At 40.7% G+C, this 24,147-nt stretch overlaps 1 protein-coding gene across 7 annotated transcripts in view; it reads right to left on the reverse strand.

Moving 5' to 3' along the window:
• The window catches only part of ABLIM2 (actin binding LIM protein family member 2), a 132,154-nt gene that overhangs the window by 73,344 nt on the left and 34,663 nt on the right, over positions 1–24,147 (reverse strand). For all 7 annotated transcript variants that reach the window (XM_058837551.1, XM_058837556.1, XM_058837553.1 and 4 more), the window contains exons 2-3: positions 22,186–22,329; positions 8,271–8,454 (exon numbers count right to left, since the gene is read on the reverse strand). In XM_058837551.1, coding sequence (XP_058693534.1) covers positions 8,271–8,454; positions 22,186–22,329 — 328 coding nt within the window. The remainder of the gene's footprint in view (positions 1–8,270; positions 8,455–22,185; positions 22,330–24,147) is intronic.

Genomic DNA, 24,147 nt, shown 5'->3' on the forward strand with positions numbered 1-24,147 from the left:
AAAAATCTCACAATGCTATCTTTTTAGGTCATAACTGTTGTCTGCAACAGATTTTGATGCTTTTTAAAGTCAGAGATACTTCTAAGACATGGAATAATAGAAGTTTCATGAACTCACAGAAGAGTTGAGGTTGGAGAGGTCATCTGGACCAACCCAAAGTTTATTCAAATGAACACACATTTATTTGAATAAAAATTGGTAAACATGATACATTTCTATATAGATAATATGAATTCATGACTAATTACCAAAAACTGTCTCAAAAATGGAGTGATACAATTAAAATGCTGTTCTAGTTTTCTACTGCAAATGTGAAAGAAACCATTTCATCATGTCTTCATTTTAACAACGTATTACAAAATCAACTAGAACTTAGCCCTACTAATTGACCTGGAAAAACAGAAGCCAAGGGATTTCAACCATTCCAGAAGTGAGACAAGAACTTGTCTCCTGCATCTCCTGCATGCTTTCAGGAAGACATCTCATCTTGATTTACAGATGAACACAGACTTATTATAACCACTGGTGATCTGCTCCAAATTAAACCCCCACAAAGCCAGCACCCTGCTCCACTGCCACCCTCACTGCCACACAACTACTCTGGCATCTTTCACTCCTGTGCACAGTTGCATGCCCTGGACAGTACCTTCTGCTGTGTTTTGTCACAATCTCTATGGGAACCAAGGCTGGGTTCAGCTCATGACCCAGCTGGGCTCTCATGAGATGTCTCAGTAAACAGCAGGCTTTGCACCATTAATAATCCTGGGAATGGTGATGTGCTGGAGCTCTGAGCAGTTCACTGGTCTAAAGAATGGCTGTGACTACTGAACAATCTTGTGCAATATATAAGGAGCAGTAGGGAGAGGTAATGTAAATATATCTTCCTGACTCAGGGATCTACCTAATAAAGATCCAGCTGAACTTCCAAATGAACACACAAGCCCATCTCAAACAGATGCACCAAGCAGCAGCTAAAGTAGAAGCAGTGACTACCCACTTCAAATTGGCTCATCTCATCACTGTCTAAACAATCAGAAAATCTAAAAGGAAAGAAGTTAAAACTGGAAGAGAAGAATGGGATTATTGACCTCCCATGGCACAAAGACATAACCAGGCAGATGACACCCCCAAACATGCTGAAGCTCATAGGCACCACAGCAAGTCACAGAGCCTCCTGAGATGGGAAGGCACACAGGGGATTTCCTAGCCTATAAAAATACTGTACCTGGTTTATTTTCTTAAAGTTCAGTAATCACCATGCCTTTCCATTCCAATGGGAGAGGGCAACAATTTTGGTTGGTTCCTTATTGTTCTCCAAACAACATGCAAGATATTTTACTCTAAAAAAATCCCAGAGAAATATTCCTTGGAGCTGTCCATCCCAAGGTACAGACAGACAGACGTCTCCTCCCCTCACAGGTCTTCTAAACCCATAAATAAGTCTCAAAGTTTGTTTCACTGTCTTGTTCACTGGGAACTCATACCCAACACATTTGTCAGCTTTCCTGTACCAGCTGACCTCTCCCTTTCACAAGCAGCTCTGCTCAAACATTTCAGTGCCAGTATGAGTGAAGGCACAACAGAAGGTGGTAACAGTCAATTAACAAGGTTTCAGTTTCTGAGCTCTGTAAGCTCTGAGCAGGACTATAGTTAGAATTTTAGGCTAAGAGCAGCATGTTTGCCTTCAAATACAATGATATCTCACCACCAGTCACCCACTGAACACTGCTAGGTATTGGAAAAATCAGGACAGGGTTTTAATTAGCTACTTATCCTTTAATAAATATTCAGTGAGATTTTCACAGTTGGATAATCTATTTTTAAATGAGAATTAAGAGCATTTTTAAAGCAGCTCTCTCATATTACTTGTAGAATTTTAACACATCTATGATTCATTTCCCAAAAAATTTTGTTTTATCCACCTGCCTACAATATTTGCAAACCCAGAAAAAAATCTGGAGGTGACCAACAAAACTACATTGTAAAACATCAAATCACCATCAGCCTAACCCAGGGTAACAGTGCGCTGATACCAAAAGGTCAGGTCATGGTCTCATCTTTCTCTGCACCACACCTCAATCTATGCAGCTGTGGGCAAGTCATTCAAGCTTTCTTGGAGGGACAAAAAAAAATTTTTTTTTTCAGGGCAGAGGGATGGCCATCTTTAAATGGCAATTCTTTAAATTGCTGATCTGACTCTGTGGCTGAACAGTCAACTAAATTTGATACATGAAAATTAACAGTGGTCAGGTTGAGGAGAGAGCGAAGCTATTCATTTCAGCAGCTGGCTGCAGTTACACCTGGTCAGGTCTAATGTCACACTGCAACCTAAGGACCAGCAGGATCAAATTCTGCTCTAACTTGTACCTGGTACAATCACATACCTTGAGGTGCTCCATAGGGACGAATCCCCGTGGATTAAAATGGTGATACAAAGTGGACATTGAGTGCTATTGACCATCTACACATATTTCAGCAAGGGAAAATGCTAAATCCTGCAAGCAGTTAGGAACAACCCCATGTACCAATGCACCACAGGGGTTAATCAGCTGGAAAGCAAAAGAAGATGTGGGGGTCCCAGTGGACACCATGTTGGCCATGAGTCAGCAGCGTGTTTCCAGACACCTGACCAGCCACATCTTGGGAGGCATTAGTGTAGCCAGCAGATCCAGGGATCTGATCTTCCCTGCCTTCATCATTTAAGAGACTGCAGCAGCACCATCCTGGGGTCCTCAGGACAAGATTTACCGGAGGGAGATGAGGAAAGGTGGCCAGGTCCAGAGCTGCAGTACAGAACACACAGGCAGGCAGGGGCTGCAGGAGATGTACCTGCTCAGGGGAGATCCTATTGCTGTCCAGAACTACCTGATGACAGTATACAAAACTGGAGCCATGCTCTTCTCACATGTAAAGAGTGAAAGGACAAGAAGCCAGACATAAGCTGGAACACGGGAAATGTCAACTCAATATAAGGAAAAAAAAAATACCATGAGCTTGTTGAATGCTGGAACACACTGTTCAGCTTCATCCTTAGAAATATGTTAAAGGAATGCCATCAGCTGTCTACTCAAACTGGACTTGCTTTGAGCCAGGGTCTGCACCACAGGACCACCACAGATCTTACATTATTCGAGGGCTATAGGGATGGTCCATACAGAATCAAAGAACCCTAGAATCACTAAGGTTGTAAAAGACCTCCAAGATCATCAGTTCCAATCTTTGACCAAACACCACCATGCTCATGTCATCACACAGTGCCATGTCTACTGATTTTGTGAACACTGCCAAGGATGGTGACCCCATCACCTCCCTGGGCACCCTGTTCCAATGCTAAACCCCCTTCTCAGCAGAAAAACATTTCCTAATTTCCAATCCGAGCCTCCTTTGGCATAGCATAAATAGGCTATGTGATAGGGCAGCAATAGGACACTTCCCCCTGTCCCATCGCTGGCTGCCTGGGAGAAGAAACCAACCCTCAACTCACAACAACCTTCTTTCAGGCAGTTGTAGAGAGCAGTAAGTACCCCCTGAGCCTCCTTTTCTCCAGATAAACAACTCCAGTACCCTCAGCTGCTCCTCACAGGACATGGGCTCCAGACTCTTCCCCTAAAGAGCAGCAGACCTAAACCTGAAGAGTAGCCCCTTGTTCCCCATCCCTTTGCTCAAGAAGAACCACATATTGATAAATTCATCTGGTTTAGAATCAAAATGCCAAGAACACTCAGGCTGATTTCAAAATCAGGCTCAACACCCTAGGTTTCTACAATACCTAGCAGTATTCAGTGGGTGACTGGTGGTGAGATGAAGAACACCACTTCATGAGATGCTTTAAGAAGCACCTGGTACTGCTTAAGTGGGAACCAAACCCTTTCCAAATTTAGCAGGAGTAAAAAAAAATAAGCAAATAAAAAGATTTAGCATATTCAAAAAGTCTGTCATGATTGCTGTGTTTAAGAAGAAACTGAATTTGAATTTCTAATTTTCATTATTAACGTAATTTCATAAGACATACATACACAAAAGATCTCTATTCTTTCTAGAAGCAGCAGTGTTATATATGTAGGACTATCTTCTGTTGAAAAAAAAGAAAAGGATTTTATCTTTCTGATATTTTATATTGAACCATCTGGCTAACGTGAATTACCTTCTCTATAGTAGTAAAAATACAAATGGGTTGAAAGAGGTTTTATAGCTGGGTTTGGCACACGACCTCTTGAAGAATATATATCTGTATATATATTGAAGAATATATATCTTGAAGAATATATATCTCTTTCCTCTCCACTCACTGTTCAGCTCTACATGGCACATACTCAGCTTTTGTCAAGATTCTGTTTTAAAAGAAAACTTCCTAAGCTCAGAAAAACTTAAATATAAAAATTTTGTACAGCAAACACAAACCTGTTTCCTTATTAATCCAGGATATATGTGCTAATCTATCCTCCATCCATGGGTCAAGCTGTCCTCTCTTTATCATTTACATGTCAAAATTATTTTCCAACTTTTAAGTACAAGAATACTGAAACCAAAGGGTTAACTATTACATGTACCCATTACTCCAATTGGGTACATAAACACCAATCCCCCCCAACTTTACTAATTACAATAATACCCCTAAAGCCAAATCCCAGTTTTGTGATATCCAGAGAACACATAGCCCATCAGTAACAGAAATCATACTCTAGGTACCACATTAGATGGACCATACATCTTAAATAAGCTTACTAAATCTGTATGACTTACTAACACACTAAGACATCTCCTGAAAATTCCATTTTCAGAGTATTATCAGAGGTATGACAACCCATTTCTTTTTGAAAGACTCAATGTCCTGCCCTTTCCCATCCTACCTAAGACTCAAACTGTCCTGACTATGTCAGCCATGTAAGAAGTGTGTGCACAATTTTAATAAAACTAAGCTTCTACTGCTACAGCCAGCCTCAATTTTCTCCTTCTTTCTATTTCACTTTTACAAACAAATTAAGCTTTTGAAGGAAATGCCTTTGGCAGTCCTCTGGAGGACACAGCTCCTTCCAATTAATGAAGCTGTAAGAAGATTGTTCAGCCACTTCCTGGGAATTCAGAGTAAGCATTTAATCTGCAACAGTTTTCAATCTATGTTGTTATTCTTTCACTCATTCCTAGTTTTAGGCATTATCATCACAAAACACAACAGCAGAAAAAAGGTTTCACTAGGCTATGAACGGCACTAGAAGAAGAAGGGATTAAGCCCTCAATCTTTACTCCAGAAGAGCAAACACACAGTCGAAACCTGATTTTTTTTAAGAGCCACTTGGTTAACATAAGAGAGAAACAATCAAATAGGATGGCACAATATATTGTATTTCTACCAGTTTTTTTCTCTAAATACTAATTTTTTTTTTTTTTTTTCAGAGTTTAGCTTGTGGAAGCCCTGAGCAGTAGTATCTGACTCCAGAGATGAGCTGGATTTTTCTGACACTCCATTTTTTTCCTAGAGGAGGGTAGCAGGTTACAAATGCAGCACAGAGGGTACAAGGAATACAGCTCCCTGTGACACTGGGCTGTGTGGCATCAACAGTAGTAATATCAGGAGACAACTGGGCTTGGACTGCTTTTTCCCACTGCTGTCACTAGCTCGACTTTCTCACTGATGCTACCATACACTTCCCACATGTTTCTATTCAAATCTTATATTCTCTGAAAGTAAAGGGGGAAAAAAGCAGTTGCTACTGACACTGGCTTACTACTCAATGTAGAAACTGTTTAGAAGTGTTACTTCAGCAGCTACAGAAATAGGGGGTGCAGAAGTGCTCATTTAAAAGAATTCAACGATCCTACAGCATTCTGGAGAAATGTGTCATGAGTGCAAAATGCCTTCTGCTGCCAGTGTTTTCATCCTGGCTTGGTTTCCATGAGAGCAGGATCAGCCCCACTGGCAGGCAGTCACCACCTCTCAAATTCACACCATTCTGGAGGTTAGATTTCTAACACAGCACCCACATTGAAGTCTGGCTCTAAAAGGTAATGCCAAATGCAGTTTGTAGTTTGGCATCCATCAACTACTACTGACAGTGTGCTTTGGCCCAGTATTTAAGGTTTCCACCCAGCTGTAAGAAATGAGGGCACAAATGGCTCTCCTGAATCTTCCCACCAAGGAAAATGTCTATGTAGAGAGCTTTACACCTTTTTCCTCCCTTTATTATTATTGTTTTTTCACCTCACAGACAAGTTCCTTCTTTTGGCTTCAACACTGTCTTTACAGTCTACCAACCTTATTTTTACTGAGGATATCAGTCAATAAAAGAAATGCTGATGATGTTTAGATAGGACACTCTTCCCCATAAAAAACACAGGTAATGTCTGGCTTGCAATGACAAGGTTAATTGAAGCTGATTTAAAGCATATAAACACATGACAGGATTCTTCTGCTGCTATGCACCACAAATCAGTGTTACAACCCCCCTGGGAGACACTAATTGAATCCTGCTAGTCAGCAGGGCATCAGTTGGCTCTGATGAAGACAATATGAATTTGTGTGTCATTCCAAGAAAAGCAACAGAAGTGTCTCTCTCTTTAACAACTAGAAACAGTGAAATAGCATTTAATAGCAACTATTCAGTTATACAGAAGGTTAGGGAACATCTCTGATTTTCCTTTTTATATGATATTTTATCAGGAACTTCATTTTTAAAAGCTCTATCACATCTTCATCACACATGATATTTGTAGCATGAATAATTTCACAGTGCTGCAATTTAACCCACCTGAAGTTAAATTGTTAGGTACTTCATAATAAATATTTTAGTCACATGGAAAATCATTCCAAATTTCCAGGAAGACAAAACAAACTGCATCAACAAGCTCCAAGCTATCAGCTGAAGGACTGACTAAACACAGCAGGAGTTGGTATATCCAGTGGCCTGAAACCCAAGGTAGGTAGTTTCACAGTTACTGCGACACACAGTTAAATAAATTTCCTCTAAGCTCTAGTGATGTGAGGGAGGATACAAGCACGCTTAGCCAGAAAAACAGACTCAACCAGTTCAGTTTTTTGATTTCTCTTAAATGAAGAAGGACCTCTCTTTACAGAAGGTACTAGTGCTGAGAATAAAGGTACCAAAAATTAGCTCTGCTCATCTCTAGAAGAGCTGTAATACTGCCAGGCCAACAGCATGTGCAGCCAGCAGTTAACTCATGAGAAACACTTGAAGTAATTTTCCTTACTATAAAAAGAAAAAATAAAATACAGAAAAGATTTTAGGATTTTTTTTCTTATCTTTACTCTTCACGTTTGTTTTAAGTAACCGAAAGGATTGCCTACTAAACAGAGGAAAACTTAGAATTTAATATAATAAAGGCTTGTCCATTTTGAAGTCTCCCCGCTATCACAGCTATTATTATTATTTGCACAGTTGCTTTATTTAACTGAGATTCTGTCACAAGCCATGGCTGTTCTGGAATTTGAAGTCCTGCTCCTGCATCAGCACAGGGGGATTTCTGAGCTCAGCAGCTCCATGGGCAGGGCAGGCTGGGCTGGCAGACAGCCACAGTAACATGGACATGCTGGTTTGGGACTGCAGAGTCACCTGCACGAGGCAGCAGCACACAGAGCATCTAAACTGTGCTGCACCAGTGCCTCCTTGGCCTTTGAAACCCTTTCAAAGTGGGGTTGCTTTTCTTGTACCCCTAAAAGCTCAAGTTTAGCCAGAGAAACTATGGCACCATTTCCATTTGCTCCAAACTGCCACAATTGTGGTTATTCTGAAGGTTTAGTGCACTTCAAGCTTCATCATGAAGTCTTCAATAGATATGTTTGTGTTATTTCTACACAAGAGGATTAAGATGCTGGTCCAAATGACATCAGTCCCTTGTATTGCTGAGTTTGGGACCCATGTGGGAAATGATCCCACTGAACTACACTGGGCTTTAGCAGTAGCCTGCTGAGGACTCAGCCACTGGCATTGCAATCCTTTGTAACTCCCGGCCAACAAATGACTTAAACAGCAAACACCAGAGAAATAAAGCAACACTGGGGGCAAAACATCTTACAGCGAGGACAGTGGCAGTTTCTGGAGTACTCTGAGAACCTCACACAGAAGATAATATAAAAAAGAAAAACACATTTGGAAAAAAGGGAGGCACTCAAAATCACAGATTCTTTTTTTTTCTCTTCACTTCTGCAATTTTTTAAGGAGTGACAGAAAACCCTATCTCTAGGCCAAAGGTTTGAATGTCTGGCATTCAGGGCATTCTGGCATCAGAAACACAATTTCATGTAGAAAACCTACCTGCAGACAGCACACACAAAACAGTCTGGGTGATAGGTTTTTCCCAGTGCTGAGACCACTTCTCCCTCAATGAATTCCTCACAGCTGAAGCATCGTGTGCCATAGAGTCTCTGGTAGTCCAAAGTACAGATGTAGTCTCCCTGTCTTACAAAAAATCCTCCTTGAGCCAGGTCACATCCACAAGCTGCAGAAAGAGAAAAGGCAGACTCAGAAGGCAAGAAACAAATGCTCTAAGATTAGACTGATTTTTCACCTGTGATCTGAAGGGTTCCTAGTGGAGTATTTAAGCACTTCAATGTATGGGCTTCCGATCACAGAACAGATGTGCATCTGAAAGACACTACTCCTACAGTAAATTACATCACTCATGTATTTTGGACACTAACAGCCTGGACTTGTTTAAGGTAAAAATGTCCACCTCAGAGCAGCACCTGTGAGTACAAAGTTGAAGTCTGTAGGAGTTGAGTTCAGGGTTACCATATACAACATTTACACATTTAACAGGTTAAAAGAAATGCATAAAGGATGTAAACCCTTAAAATCTAAAGCACCAGTGTAACAAAGAAACATCTCTGACAGATTACAAGTGTTTGACATTCCTCCTGGACACAACAGGGGTTTAAGTACTGCTGTCTCTAAAAATGGGGGCTGATGCTCATGGCAACTGCTAAAAGTTTTCACAAGTTAAATCAGTTTAAATCAGCCCTCATGAATGATGAACATCACTCACCACGTATGAACTGGAGACAGCTGCAGATCCATCTGCTGCTGGAAAAAGTAAGGTTTTAGTCCTAAATGTCAATTTCCATTTTTTAAACTAAACCTGTAGGAAAGGGTTAAAGTTGATGCACCAAAGGCTTGTGAGACTGTTCAAGGGTTTTCTTCATTGCACCAGGGATGGAACTAGGCTGGAATTTTGAGAACATTTAAGATGGGACAGGAAAGATGCAACGGTCTGGTGAAGTCATACAGAAATAGCAGATATGCAGAACATAACCATCCATATTGACCAGGATCTTTGAAAACAGACTTGACTTGATTTAAAAGAGAACTGGACTTCAAAGTGGTGATTCTGCTGCTGTGTTGACTACTCCCTTACTGTAAGTCCCAGCACCACACTTGTTACTACGTACTTCTGCTCCTGTAGGAATGTGTTCCTGTCAGCAAATGGTATTTACAGTCAAACGATGCTGAACCACACAGTGTCACTACTCACAGCCCACAGAAAAGGAGTGGGGAATGCTGCTTATTAAATTTGGGTTACATGTACAAAACATTGCAGAGTTACTCAGTGCCTTGGTCCCAAAATAGCAGAAGTATCCGCACTTCTAAAATTCAAGATCGAGATTTAGGTACCTGAGAGTCCACAGGCACTTTGGTTTCTAAATGTAAAGCCTGGCAACTCACACCCAAGCCTGTTTACAGTGTCAGAATCAGTCATGTTGCACCTAAATTACAAGAAAAGAGTCCAAAAGAGGTGCCCAAGGCACAAAGTAACACATACAGTGCAGAAACCCCAAGAAAGCAGAAGATCATTCATTGAAAATTTCATCCAATCATGCCCCCCTTTTTTTACAGCCTTTGTTAACTGTACCACAGAAGGTCTGGGCTCAAGGCCCTCTTTGAAACCTCTGTGGGCTCATCCCTGTGTGGAATTTCAGTGTTCATCATTGTCCCTGGAGATGGCCCTGACCGTTAAGAGTCAGAAAACAACAATCATGCTAGAACTATTAGTGCATGGCCAAGAACTGAAGAACTATGGGTTCTAATCATTCCTATAATTTAAAACAATTCAGACTATATTGCATGTGTCATGGACAACATGGATTAGATGATTTATATTTCAATACATTGTTCATGTTCTCTATCTCACAGGCTTAACACATTTGAATTCACATTTCTCTTTCTCACCCGTGCTCTCATTTTTACGAAGGACTGGCTTTTTGAACAGACTTTCCAAAAAATCTGGCACACTTGCCAGATATCATGAGTTTCTTTCAGCCTGTCTATTTCAGCTACCTGTGACTGGTGTCACAGAAGCAGAGCTCAGCTATGGATTTAAGATGATGTTGAGCAGCATGCTGAGCTGATACTTATGCCCTAGAGCAGTTCTAAATTGCATCATACAGTGTTTGAACTTACAAAGTAGATCAGAAAAGAAAAAAGTTGAAAGCACATAACTGCATTTCTGAAAAGAGAAGGGAGGGGTTATGTCCCTACATACATTTCTTATGTTTTGCACAAGCAAATCTGTATCTGTTGCATAAATGGAAGTCCAGCAGACTCTGTCTCACTGCAGTTGAGAGCTCTGGTGCAAGGTTTGGGGCACATGGGGTCAGCAACAGTCCTGCCACTGGCATTTGGCAGCACAATGTCTCACCCTGAGGGTACTGGCCTCTCTCTGTTCTGCCACTAAGGTTACAACTCCTACGAAGGTGTGTACAACTCCAAAGCAGTCTGCATTAATGCACTTAATCCTGGCTTCTCAGGAAACCCTGCAGTGACTCAAAACCTCACTCAAAGACAGAAAGAAAAACAAGTTATTGGGACTTGAAAATAAAAGTGAGTTCAGCATTCTCTCACCAGGCCCCTTTCTTCATCACCATGACTTCAGCCTCCCCATATGGATGCTAACTCTGAAATAGAGAGCACAGTGCCTGTAGAAATTGCAGGCCACATAGCTTTCTCAGTCTTGTCTGGGAAAGTGGCCTGGGAATTCATAAGGAGGAATTAAAACAATCCTCAGAGACAGAGAACAGCCTTGCAGGTGCTGTTTGTCTGTTTTTTGTTTTCTGGCAAGAGAAAGTCAAGGGGTGGTGAACCCTACTGACCAATGAGGGTAATGTGTTACTTTACTAAGAGTTTCTTTTCTGTACTTTTCACGTATCGATCTATAAAAAAGACCTGAGGTAATAAACCAGGGAAAAATTCTCTTGATCGACTCCCAAGAGAGTCTGTTCCATTTTTCTCGCCGTTCCTAATAGAGCGACATCCCCATATGCACAGAGTGGCTGAATGAACATCACTGCACCACCAGCTCTGCCCCACAGGACACAACTTGAGTCACAAACCCTTGTCTCATCCTTCACTCTCCAAACCATCTGATCCAATTTACCTTGACACTCAGCTAACCAGAGAAGAACACAGGGATTCCATTAAATACTGGCTTGGATATTAAAATAGTAATGGTTTAAAGCTGAAAAGAGCAGCTCTAAAAAGAGACCAATTGGCCTTCCAACTGGTGAGATGCTGTGTCCCTTGCTGTCTATTTATGTGGACAGAGACACTGCCCATCCGAGATGCCCCTGCAGAGACAAGAAACCAGGAAAGGAAAGCTGGAGGAAGTCTAGAGAGAATATCTGAAGGCAGCTACCAGACTTTACTCTCCTAGGACAGGAAATCAGCATTATATCACATGCACTCCCACCTAGCGTTTGTCTTCCAAAAGGAGTATCTGGAGGAAGGGTTATTTATAACCTAGAAACAGTTTTCAACAGTTTCTGGAGTTCATCTTGGTGATAAAAGCAAAGCACTGCAAACACAGCAATTATATTCACGAAGAGACTAACACAAAGTAACTCATCTTCTTGTCTTGGTATTACCCTGCATACAAGGCAATGCCTTTTCCTGAACAGTTATAAGCTTTAGGAGGAATTTTTAAGTAATGAATAAATAAATGTTTGTCTGTTGCAGTCTGCAACCTCAGGATCTCGTCCAGGGAAGCAGCAGGGTTCTGGGGACCAGCATCAAACACCAACGAGACGGGCTCCCGGTTCATGAAACCATTTATTCAGCATAGGAACAAAGTCAGGTCCAGAACAGAGAGCTCCGAACAGAGGCACAGCAGGGGTTTTTGAGGGACAGAACCGAGGGTTTACACCTTTGAGGGTGGAGTTCAGGGTCAGGGACCATTAGAAACACACCAAGGGAGAACCCCCCAGGGACTCAAACCCAATCAGAACTCCTGGGCCGCCCTTCACAAGGGGTTTGGGGTGGGACAATGTAACTCTTTGTCTCCCTGAGGCCGCTGCAACATCTGCTCCTTTTTTATTTTTTTTTTTTTTTTTTTTTTTTCAAATTTTAATTAGGAGCTTAAAATGTTTCCAAACATACACCTTAAAATCTCACCTCTTCCACAGAGCACCCACTTTGCTTTGTGGGACACCAATAGCTCAATAACAAAACACATTAAGCAAACAGAAAAAACAAAATTGAAGACAAACACTTAAATCTCGGACTACGCCGGGCAAATTAAACGGTGATGGTACTTAATGCAAACATAATGGTTTTTTAGTTCAGTCTCTTCCACTTTAGGATTCTCTGTTAGGAAGGGTGCAGCTCTTAGATCTCCTCTTACGAGGGGCAGAATTCTTCGATCTCCAGCTTCGGCTCTGGCTCCCATGTGGGCGTCGCCTCTTTAGATGATCTCGGTGAAACACTGGCTTTCGGAGCTCGGTTACAGTTTCGATTTCCCCAGAGGAGGTGTTGCCCACCATGGAACAGGCACAGCCCCCAGGGGTGGAGCACCGAACAGAGGGGTGGGAGCGAAGCAGGAGTTACTGGGAGGTTCGGGAAGGTTTGGGGCCGGAAAAGAAGGAGCAAGGCGGGAAACAAGGGATCCCAGACCGCGTGGCCGGCGCCATCTTGGGATGGGGGGGGAGGCCGGGACAGGCTTTCCCAGCCAGGGAACGGGAATATGGAAAGACAGGGGGTGAAGGAGGACACGGAACGGCGGGCAGACGGCAGCAGACCCGCAGCACTCTGGATGTTCTCCGTCCCTTGCCTGCCTTCAGGAAAACAGGGGATGGGATGGCAGAGACACCGGGGTGACAGGGAGTCGGCAGCAACCCCGAGCCATCTTAGCTTTTTTCACCCTTTGTCCTGCCCTTAGGAACAGAGGAAAGGGGAAGGTACAGGGAGGTATACACCAAAAAAGGAACTCCACAGAAGACAAAAACAGTCCACTGGAAGAGCCATACCGTCCATAATCGTCCATAATGTTAATCGTCCATAATGTTGATATCGTCCATAGTGTTGATATCGTCCATAATACGTCTCGTTGGGTGATGTTAGGTGCTTGTCCCAGCGTCTGGTCTCGGCTCCCCCACCTCCGTAATCCCTTTTCTTCCCCCATGCCCGAGGCACTCCCAACCCAGTCTCCCTGCCAGGTAATCTCGAGTCCTCCTTTCCAAGGCGGGGGTCTCGCCGGCTCTCAAGCCATCAGCCGGGGACTTACGAGGTGTCCATGGAGCCGGGTCCTGCTGTTCTCCTGGTGCTTCACTGGATGCCACGCATTCTCTCACCATTTGTTGCAGTCTGCAACCTCAGGATCTCGTCCAGGGAAGCAGCAGGGTTCTGGGGACCAGCATCAAACACCAACGAGACGGGCTCCCGGTTCATGAAACCATTTATTCAGCATAGGAACAAAGTCAGGTCCAGAACAGAGAGCTCCGAACAGAGGCACAGCAGGGGTTTTTGAGGGACAGAACCGAGGGTTTACACCTTTGAGGGTGGAGTTCAGGGTCAGGGACCATTAGAAACACACCAAGGGAGAACCCCCCAGGGACTCAAACCCAATCAGAACTCCTGGGCCGCCCTTCACAAGGGGTTTGGGGTGGGACAATGTAACTCTTTGTCTCCCTGAGGCCGCTGCAACATTTGTCTCTTATTCTTATGATATTTAGTTGCAAGACTGTACCTGTATGTGCTCTGGGACTTGAGAGGGACAATACCCACATCATTTTTAGGGAGGGTATCTCAGAGCAGCTTCTCTTACACCTGGATAATTCCACTCTTCAGTTACCTGACACCAAAATATTTCATATTGTTAGGGGCTCGTAATGTTAGAGGTTCCTCTACTGGTTTAGAAACAGACTACTTTTTTCCCCTAGCACGGTGTCTGTAACATCTGGAATTTATGCAGTGTGTAATGGTAATGATTTTAAACTAAAAATAGGTGCAATTATACAGGATAGATGGAAGTATGTTTTTTAAGTGAGGCTGGTGAGACCCTGGAATGGGTCATCCAGAGAGCTGGTCCATCTCTAGAAACATTTAAAGTCAGGTTGGAAAGGGCCATGAGCAAACTGATTTAGTTGAAGATATTGCTACTCATTCCAGGGGAGTTTGGACTAGATGACCTTTAAATGTCCCTTCCATTATACTATGATTTTATAAAAATAAATAGCAGTAAATCAATTAATCAATGCACTTTAAGCACATTGCTATTCCACTACTGGATGCCATCAGTATTCCATTTGCAGCGTACAAATATAAAATGCACCTATTTTCTGTGCTGGCAAATGAGCCTACTGAAAGTAGATTAATTTTCTGGCTGCATGCTAGGCCTAAAAACCAGCTGTGTCCTGAGCTGCTTGGGGGATGCTAGGCTTGCTGTGCTGCTGCACATCACAGCAGGCTGCAGCAGCAGCATGCACTGCAGGTCCTGCCATCCCAACAGTGCTCTGCTGCTGCCAACGAGCCAGACAATCAAGTGGTTTACTTACATGCACGTAACAAGTCTATATTTTTCCCTCCCATTTTCAGCCTGATGTAAGTTAAATAAAATTTTTCGTCCTCAGCACTGTGGTTTTATGTCCATTTCTGGTGTTTTCCTGCATCTATGAGATGGATGCTGCTGGCTGAATACGATCCCAGGAATGACACATAGTGCACTGCTGATATTATTCTCTCCTGGCAGCTAAATTGTATGTCTTCATACACCATTGATGAAGTCTGGAATCCCATCCTCCAAAAGCCCATAATTACATGTAGAACATTTCTCCTGGCCACTATGCCTGTGAGAAGGAATCACAACCACCTGGCAAACTTCCACCGCTACAGCTTTGACTTCAAACTGAACTGCAATTACTCTGAAGCAGTCTAAGCATTTCCAGCAGATGGCTGTGGCTTCCTTCTTGCATGGTCTGGTGTGGTAAGTCCAGATAAGCTTTTCACAAGGCTTGAAGTTTGGGGAAGTCTTGCCCAACTCCAAGTTTGCTGGCCATGCAAATATGGGCATGGGAATATCTCTTAGTTAATTGACACCTGAACCTTCAGTCTATAGGTGAGATGCAGAAGACAGAAGGAACATTGCAGTGGGGCCTATAAACCATATCATTCCATCACTCATATCATCTGTCTTTCCAAACACATCTGTGAAATCAAGAATACTCAAGCCTGTCAGTCATTGTCAGTGTACTACCAACAATATCTAAAATAACATCTATAATCTCAAGGATTTGAATGCCACCTCATTTTGTTACTACCCAGAACAAACAAAAGCAGCATGCAGCCCCAGAAAAGTCTTGGACACCTGCTGGCCTCTTTTCCAGCTTCCAATCAGGAAATGCAGGGAGGCAAATAGGTCTGATGGAAGAAAACCATCAACTTTCAGGAGCAGAAAAGGAGCAGAGAACTGTGATCATATCCTGCAACACTTCACCAATAGAATATTATATTACATTCTATACAAGCTCCCAGGGTACACTGGCCATGATACCCATAAATTAATTTGTGGAGTAAACACTTCAGTGCAGGAAAACCCTTTGAGATTCAGAGTGCCTTTATGAGATTGCCAAAATTAGAGTGTATCAATTGAAATGCAGGAGAGTTTGGGAAGTTTCCTGAGCACTATGTACCTTGACTCCTATAAAGAATGGGAACTACATATCAAGTAATTTTTTATTAGAAAGTATATTTCCATTTTCCTTCTGCAGAGCACGATTTCCCAACAGCTTAGAGACAGTGTTACTGCCCTATAAAAGCTCTCCTATAAAAGCCTATAAAAGCTCTATAAAAGCATAGTCTTAGAGGTGAGCAAGGTCCTCACAGCATCAGGTATGTAGCTGTTTGAAACTCCCAAAATAATCCCCAGCAAAACTGGGAAAAAATGTCCCATTTATACTGATTTCTTGTTCTAAGGACCCAATCTGGTTATTTAAAATTTACAAGTATGCTAAAGAAATTTAAGAAAAAGAGTAATGTACTTTAACCCATTTTCAACCTAAGAGCAATAGTGTTTATGATAAAATACTTCTGTCATTTGCCAGACCAATTAAAACAGGTTTTTAAAAATAATGAAATAAAATAAAACCCACAACCCAAAAAAACCCAACATGCAAAGCACCAATATCAAATATTTTCACTTTGTTTTTTTTTTTTTTTAACAGTGCTTTGGGTGCCAGTTCCAGGTTTGCAAATTAAGTCCCTGCTCTATTCACAGATCTGGCAGATGGCCTCGTGTTAATGAGTTGCAGAAAGTGGGAGGTGGAATAACACCACTGTGGCACTGATGAATTTTATGCAACAACTCTCTCTGGGTCACAATGTAGGCATCACATCACCTTAGTGCACTGAAATGCCCAGCAGTGCTGCTGTAGCCCTGCTGTGTCCTCAAGGGAAAGAGCATCGCATAGTCTAAAAGTCCCCTGCATAAAGTCATCCTTGCACTGACTTTTTTGCACAGGTAAAACCTTACCCAAAAAGAGAATTTGAGTAATTGAAAAGACTTACAGGTTTGGGTTTTTTGGGGTTTTTTTTAATAATAATAATTCTGTGGTATTATCTAATGTGAACTATGAAACTATGCATGTTCAAAACTTCTTTATATGAATAGTATCTTTACTGTCTGCAAAGCTTACACAGAATTGAAAATCTTATCCTTTAATGAACACTTAGCTTTCTACTGTAACTTCTCATTCTACAGACTAGAAGGCTGCAAATAAAGAGTAAATAAATTGGAAAACAGAAGCAATAGAGATTTGGCTTCCTTTGGTGGGTAGTTAGTCAGCTACCTTATATTGAGTGTTCTTAAGATATTCCTTTACCAGTACTCGTAACCAGGATTCCTCCCTGTTCATTTCACCACGCTTTACTAACATTATGTATTTATTAAATTCATGAAAGATATTCTTCAAAACAGGTTGATCAGACTTTGGCTGAAGTATATATGCTATGTTGCTAGAGTGCTGATGTGATGGGTATATGACCAGGACTTGAGGGGCTGCAGACAGTTCTTAATGAATGCGAAGAAAGGTTGAAAGAAGAACAAGATTATAAAAAAAGGAACATTATCCATTACTTTGTGATAGTGTAAGTTAACTAACTGACCAAAATTTGTTCATGCTTTTATTATTGAGCTGTTTTTAGAAAATCAGTGATTAAAACTTTTGAAGTTCAGGTTTTAAAACTACAACATAAAACCATTTTCCATTAAATTACTTTTGCACTGGCAAAACTAGTCATTATTATCATCATCATAATTTCAGTGACATAAAAATGACAAAGTAACATGACATTGGTAAGGCATCCCCAAAGCTACCACACTCTGAAACCCTGGGGAGGGTTTTTCCTGTTATACTGAGTTAAATTAATAGGATCTGGGATGGCAAACTCCTGAATGACCCAGGAAGTGTTGGACACGTTGCTGGGAGGGCCTGATGAGTAAGAGTCCCTACACTAATCCCCAGTGCCCATGACACCACAAATACCAGAAATCACTACTGCCTGGCAAGAATCTGGGACTCGGAAATCTTACAAACGAGCTTCCCGTAAATGACTCCCATTTTGAAACGTGAAACCCTGTAGCTATGTTCAAATGTGAGTCCCTCAGATTACTCAGCGTAGCTTTGAACATATTTATATCCTAGAAGATGCATTTGATCTAGCAAACAAATAACACCTATTGCCAAGTTACTCCATATTTTTAATATTTTCACTGAATATTTTGTCTTAGTCCTTCCCATTAATAGGACTTCACAATAAATGATATAACTGGATTCTTTTGCATGCGCTACTGAGAAAATTGTATAGAAGTGATATATCCAGACCTGGGCTTTTTCACAATTCCCAGGACACAGCATGGTCACAGAAACACTAACCCCCCCAAAGCACATACCCTATTCTAAGCTGAAGATGTGATAAATTCTAGCAGATTAATTTTAAAAACCATGACTATTAATGCGGGGAGAAGTATACTTGCAATTGCTAGCTGTGCCAGCGGGGAAGACTGCATGTGCTGCACCCACAGCACCACAGCAAGCAGGAGAATTTGGATTAGGGACAAAATGAGATATGAGATACAATGAACAGGTATAGCACCTAGGTCATGTCTTTACCTCTATGGCTCAGACTGGAAGTTTATTTCCTTCCATCAAGACAACCAGGAAAGGACACAGATGTGAGTTATAGCTTTTCTCATATGCACAAAGAACACTCTTTGGCAAGACCACTTAAATTGGTCACTGCCACTGGAAATGTCAGGATACTATCAAAACACAGAAAATGAAATACATGCCAGATACTAATGGAACAGGGTAATTTCTATCCTTATCAAAGATCTAAGAGGCTACCCAAGATAATAAAAATAACAGCACCTACATCTCTCCTATCTAGAATTCTATGTTAACCTGTCTCTCTACTGAGTCTACTAAATAACCTCATTGTAAACAAGCTCAAGTTAATATTTGTCTAATACCATCCACTCCATTAAATGCAGTCCTGACCTGACAGACACTCTCAGAATAGTTTATATTCAACACAATTTTTTTAAAATCTGACAGTCTAAGTCATTAATATTTTATCACTTTAGTAATTTTCCTTGCTGCTTTTATTACAGTGGCAACAAATAAAAAAATAATTAGCAAACATGGGAACCAAAGCCCTTGAAGTCTAATGAAACTTTGCCTTACTATATCAGACACCTGCAGTCTTTTATAAAACCTGAAAATAAATATTTTTATAAGTAAAAAACCTGAAAATAAAATGGGATATATTTTAAACTAAAAATTAAGTAAAAATTTGAAGTGAGTTAAGATGGCACGTTCCCTACAGCATTTATCAGCAGATGTGCAGCTAAAGAGGAAATAACACATACAAACAGATATGAGTATAAACCTTATTTATAGTGCCTATTTACCTCCCTAGGTCCTATTTAACTTTGATACTGAGAAAAACTAGCAGATGCTCCCAGTACTGCTGTTAAATTTTTTAATCTGGATGTGTCTCTAAGTCTTGAATAATAAAAGACTTGTTCACCTTATAAAAACTTTGAACTGTTTAGAATCATTACCTGGGGAATATGAAAAGAACTGGATAGAAATGAAAGAAGAATTGCATGGGAATTAGTGACTTTATACTAACCTTCCTTGGTTATGTAATTTAATTTTAATACAAAAGGCATCTACATAATTTCTGTTAACATTCTGAAATTCACAGTCCCCACAAGAAAGGTTGTTCAGAGAAGTTGTGGCTGCCCTACCCAAGGAAGTGTCCAAGGCTGGATGGGGCTTTGAGCAACCTGGGCTAGTTGAAGGTGTCCTTCCTCATGGCAGGGGGTTGGAATGAGGTGACCTTTGAGGTCCTTCCCAACCCAAACCATTCTATGAATAATCAGACAGCAGTATGGTAATACTACTACTACAAACATAACTCCCTTTCTATCCTAAAGAAAAAAGGAAACAATTCAACGTATTTGACCCTCTGAAACCTCAAATTTATCCAAAACTATAAAAGAAACTGTTTCAAATTTCCACACATATTTAAAAAGGTGTGACGTCTTCCAGTGTAGGTCATTCAAACAGACCTCAAATACCTCTAGACACCACACCATGGTAATTTCTCATTCTTATCCATGGGCTCTTTGTCAGTTTGCATTTTCCATCACTGTACAGCTGTAAATTCTGTAAAAGGAACCAAGATTTCCTGCAGCTTTATAAATATTAAATGTTTTCTGATGCAGGCTGCAAGATGATTTAATACAGAGGCAGTCAACCAAGCAGGCAGGCATCTTAGCAGGGCAATGCAGCCAGCACACACACATGGGATTATCTGTCCTGGACAGTCCTGCAGATGCACTGGATGCTGGATTCACAGCCTCTTTCCATGTGCTATCTTTGGTGGAGACAAGAACAAACTGCATTGCTGAGTAGCATCAAAATAAATGCACCATAGGGAGGAATCAACAATAAGATAAATACATCCCCAGAATCATCACCCTGCCCATGCACAGCAGTGGTCATGGCACAAAACTCTCCTCCAAGGCTGAAAGCAGTTGACTGACCAGAACTGAATACCATTTTTTCGCTAAATCCTAACACATGAACTGTATTCTTCCATCCATTAATTTAAAAATCTAAGTCACATTTGCCTAACCTGATTTTTCTCCTTTTATGTAGCTAGTGAAATGCATATTCAGTGCTCTGTTCTGTTCTAAAGCTCTTCTCTCATAACATGGCAAATCTGTATTACAAAGCAACTTAGCTTCTTAAGTAACAAATAAAACCCACAAACAAACAAAAACAGACACCAGAAGAATGCCAGAAAACTGATGGAAACCCTTGAAAGGTGATAGAAAATATGGCATTTAAATAATGAGAGAAAACCCTCAAACTAACCATGTGCGCAAACTTAGCACTTAACAAAACAATTAGTAAGGAGGAGTCCAAGAGCCCTGACACAAACCAGCAGTTTAACCTCACCTCTCTGACACTCTCCTGTGCCATCTGAGAGACTGACAGGTGGCTGACAGATGCTACCCTTCTACCTTGTTAAAATTGTGATTTTTTCCTCATTTTATTCAAGATCTGCCAGAAGCGAACAAACTCCTCATCTCTTACAGACAGATAAGGGAATGCAGCTTCTACACTGCATCTTCCTCTGCATGGGAAAAAAACCCTCTGCACTGCCTAAATTTGGGATCAGTGAATTGGTTCAGTGACCACACGCTGCATTTGCTGGTGACCTGGCACCATCTAATTGGAGATTGCCTATAAAACCAAAAATTGGATGCACTGTTCTGTGTTACTCCCTCTGCAGGATTTGTCTTTTCTTATAGCAAATCTGTTAAAAATAAAGGGGGCTTGGATTTCATCAAGATAATAATATGGAGCAAATACCAGAATGTTACTGAGGCTTCATGTAGGAGACATGACTCCAAATAACAGATCAGCTGCTCTTTTCCTGAGTTAGGTCTGAAAAATTTATTTAATAGTGAAATCTGCCATAAGAACAGCTGGCTTTAAAAGAACTTAAAAGATGCACGTATAGGCTGTGTTCTGCTTTAAACACTAATCTCCTCTGAATAGATGACCAAAATATTTTTGCTGTTTAGGAAAGTGCAGTATGCTTATTTTGCTTGCTATGCAATTTTGCAAAGAACACAATTATTGAGCTGAACATTTAGTCCTGTCTAACTCATTAAATATTGCCTCAGTTATTAACAGTATGTACTTAATCCCATGGGATTTAAAAAAATATCAGTATAGCTAACAGATAGTGACAGTTTTCCTTCTAGTATTTCCTCTAAAGAGGAGTACAGTTACAGTAATACATCTGGAACCAGAGACATGCTCATGTTTCTGGACTGAGCTACAAGGATTAATAAATGTCATCTGAAGCACTGGTTAATAATGGAGTAAGCAGGTCATTCCCCCCAAAAAATGGAAAAGCAAAGAGGGTCACACTGGAGTTTAAAGATCACAGTTTAACGTAAGAGGAGAACCTGAACAGATGTGGCCATGGCCCACCCTAGAGCATGCATTAGAGAGCTGGAAGAGAGAACACCTCTGAGTTTCTCTGAAAATGTTAATTCTCTCCCAGTCCTGCATTGTTATCCCAAACTGCTCTTCTTCCTGACATCCCAACTCTATAGTAAACTTCAATATGGATATAAACAGGTTTATATCCATTGATTATAATCGTGGATATAAACAGGTCCAATATCCACTGAATATAGTCCCACTCTCTAGTTTTGGGACTTAGGATGTTTATAATCTTACAGTAAGTAGTCAGAGATTTCACAGTAAATCTCTTCAGGCATGGATTGGATTGTAAAACATGCTTGTGAAGTTTCCAGGATCATTAAGTCACACACCATTGCTCATGCCCTACTCATAGAAGTAGCAGTCACACTTACCTTTGCAAACAAAGCATTTAATATGGAAATACTTGTTCTGAACTCTCAAAACTTCTCCTTTGCATGGTTTTCCACAGGTATTGCAGAGAATTGCAGTACTTGATGGCTTCTCCAGTTGGCTATGTACAGCCTGCGGTTGTGAAACTGCAGGGGAAAACAAAAAGCAGAGCATTTTAAAGGCCAGAGATAAGATCTACAAGTAATGACAATTAACACCTAGGGCAAATCAGGTCAAGCAGATTAAAATTTTAACTTCTGGGATTGGACAGCACAGGAGAAAAGATCTGCCCAAAGCAGTTGAGCCAAGCCAACCTTGTTATTTCAGAATTTTGAAAGCTTTTGACTGAACACACTTCAAACATAAATCAGATTCCTTATAGAGGAAAGAATTCGCATTATCAAGTCTTGAGAACTTCCGCCTGAATTTAAAAAAATGCTTTGTCATATTTTCTCTTCAAGAAATCAGACTACAGATAAAAACTATAGTTTTTATTCAAAATATCTTTAAAGGTATGGTAAATCTGAGCTACTGATCCTTAAAGTTCATAGTAAATAACTTCTTTTTTAGTGATTTTAAGGCAAAAATATAGTTCTGTAGATGTTTTGAGTACTACTGAAACATTGACATCCCTGTAAATAGCACACATATCTGATCATTAAACAAAGTTTTCTATCATTTTATAAGGAAACCACGATTTCAAGAGGTTATGTTAATATAGGTTAGTGAAAATTAAGTGAATTAAAAATTTGCTGCCATCTTGTGATGTAAATTAGAAATTGCATTTATTGTGTATTGATAACACGAGGTAAGTTGGCATCTCAATGTGTTAGTGGAACAGGTGAGATATGACCTTATTCTTGCAATCCTGCTGCAGCACTTGCATCAATTTTTTATCACAGTGTATTTAGAGAGGAAAGATGAAGGCAGTTTATAATTATAAAGGAGCTATACTGTAACTCAACAGATCTGGCTTTTTCCCTGTGTGAAGAACTAATAACAGGAAAGCATATAGATTATTTTAAGTAAATGACATATTTAATGACATTTTCTTCTGTAATGTGGCATGCTTACTCAAAGGCTGGAATGCTTATTTCAAAGTGATTTTACTTAAATTTTAGCTACAAAATAAACTCGCCAACCAACCAACCTGCTCAAGATGGAGCAACCTCTCATACGCCAATAGGCCTTAGCAAGAAAGGCCTTTCCACAGCCATTGAGTTGAAGGAGTCAGTATTTCAGTAAGATGCTAAGCTTCTCTTCCCACACACTCTTCCAGGGGACTTGCTGCAAGTTTTACCCAAAACAGCACTTTCTACTCCTGAAACTACAGTGGTTTGGGTTGGTTTTTTTTTACCCAGAAGATACATGGGCTTGAACTTCTCATGGCATTATTCACCACCCACTAGCATTTTGGCTTGTCTTCTAAAATAAACATTCTGTGATGGTCAAAAAAGTCCTGTTCAAGGTACTCATGAACTTTGGAGCAATCACTGAAGGCCTGTAATTAATTTATAATTAAGGACATCTCCAATAAAAACAACATAAGCACGACAGGCAACTGGAAGTTTATAGAAAGGCGGATGCCCAAACTTACACAGATCGAACTTAGACAAACTTAGTTAGAACATACACAAACTTAGAACAGATCGCCCAGGCAACTAAGAGGCTCTGATTTATTCCTCTAATAAAAACAGAGGAAACTCTGAACTTTGCAATACTTTATTTTTGACACAAGAATCTCTCTGTACTGTAACCTGCCCAAAACAAACGACCCACCCTGAGAAAGAATCAACCCTGTAAGAAACCAAAATAAAGTATTTTCCCGAGTTAGTTACTAGAGTAGCTGGTAAAAGTTTGCAACTATAAAGGTTTGCTCTCTCCAGATTTGCTAACAAGCATCAAATTAGTAGCATGTAACTCATGAAAGACTTGAGTTAAAAGGAGCTGACCAGAGCCAGAAC

The sequence above is a fragment of the Poecile atricapillus genome, chromosome 4 (genome assembly GCF_030490865.1).
Source record: "Poecile atricapillus isolate bPoeAtr1 chromosome 4, bPoeAtr1.hap1, whole genome shotgun sequence".
NCBI lineage: Eukaryota > Metazoa > Chordata > Aves > Passeriformes > Paridae > Poecile > Poecile atricapillus.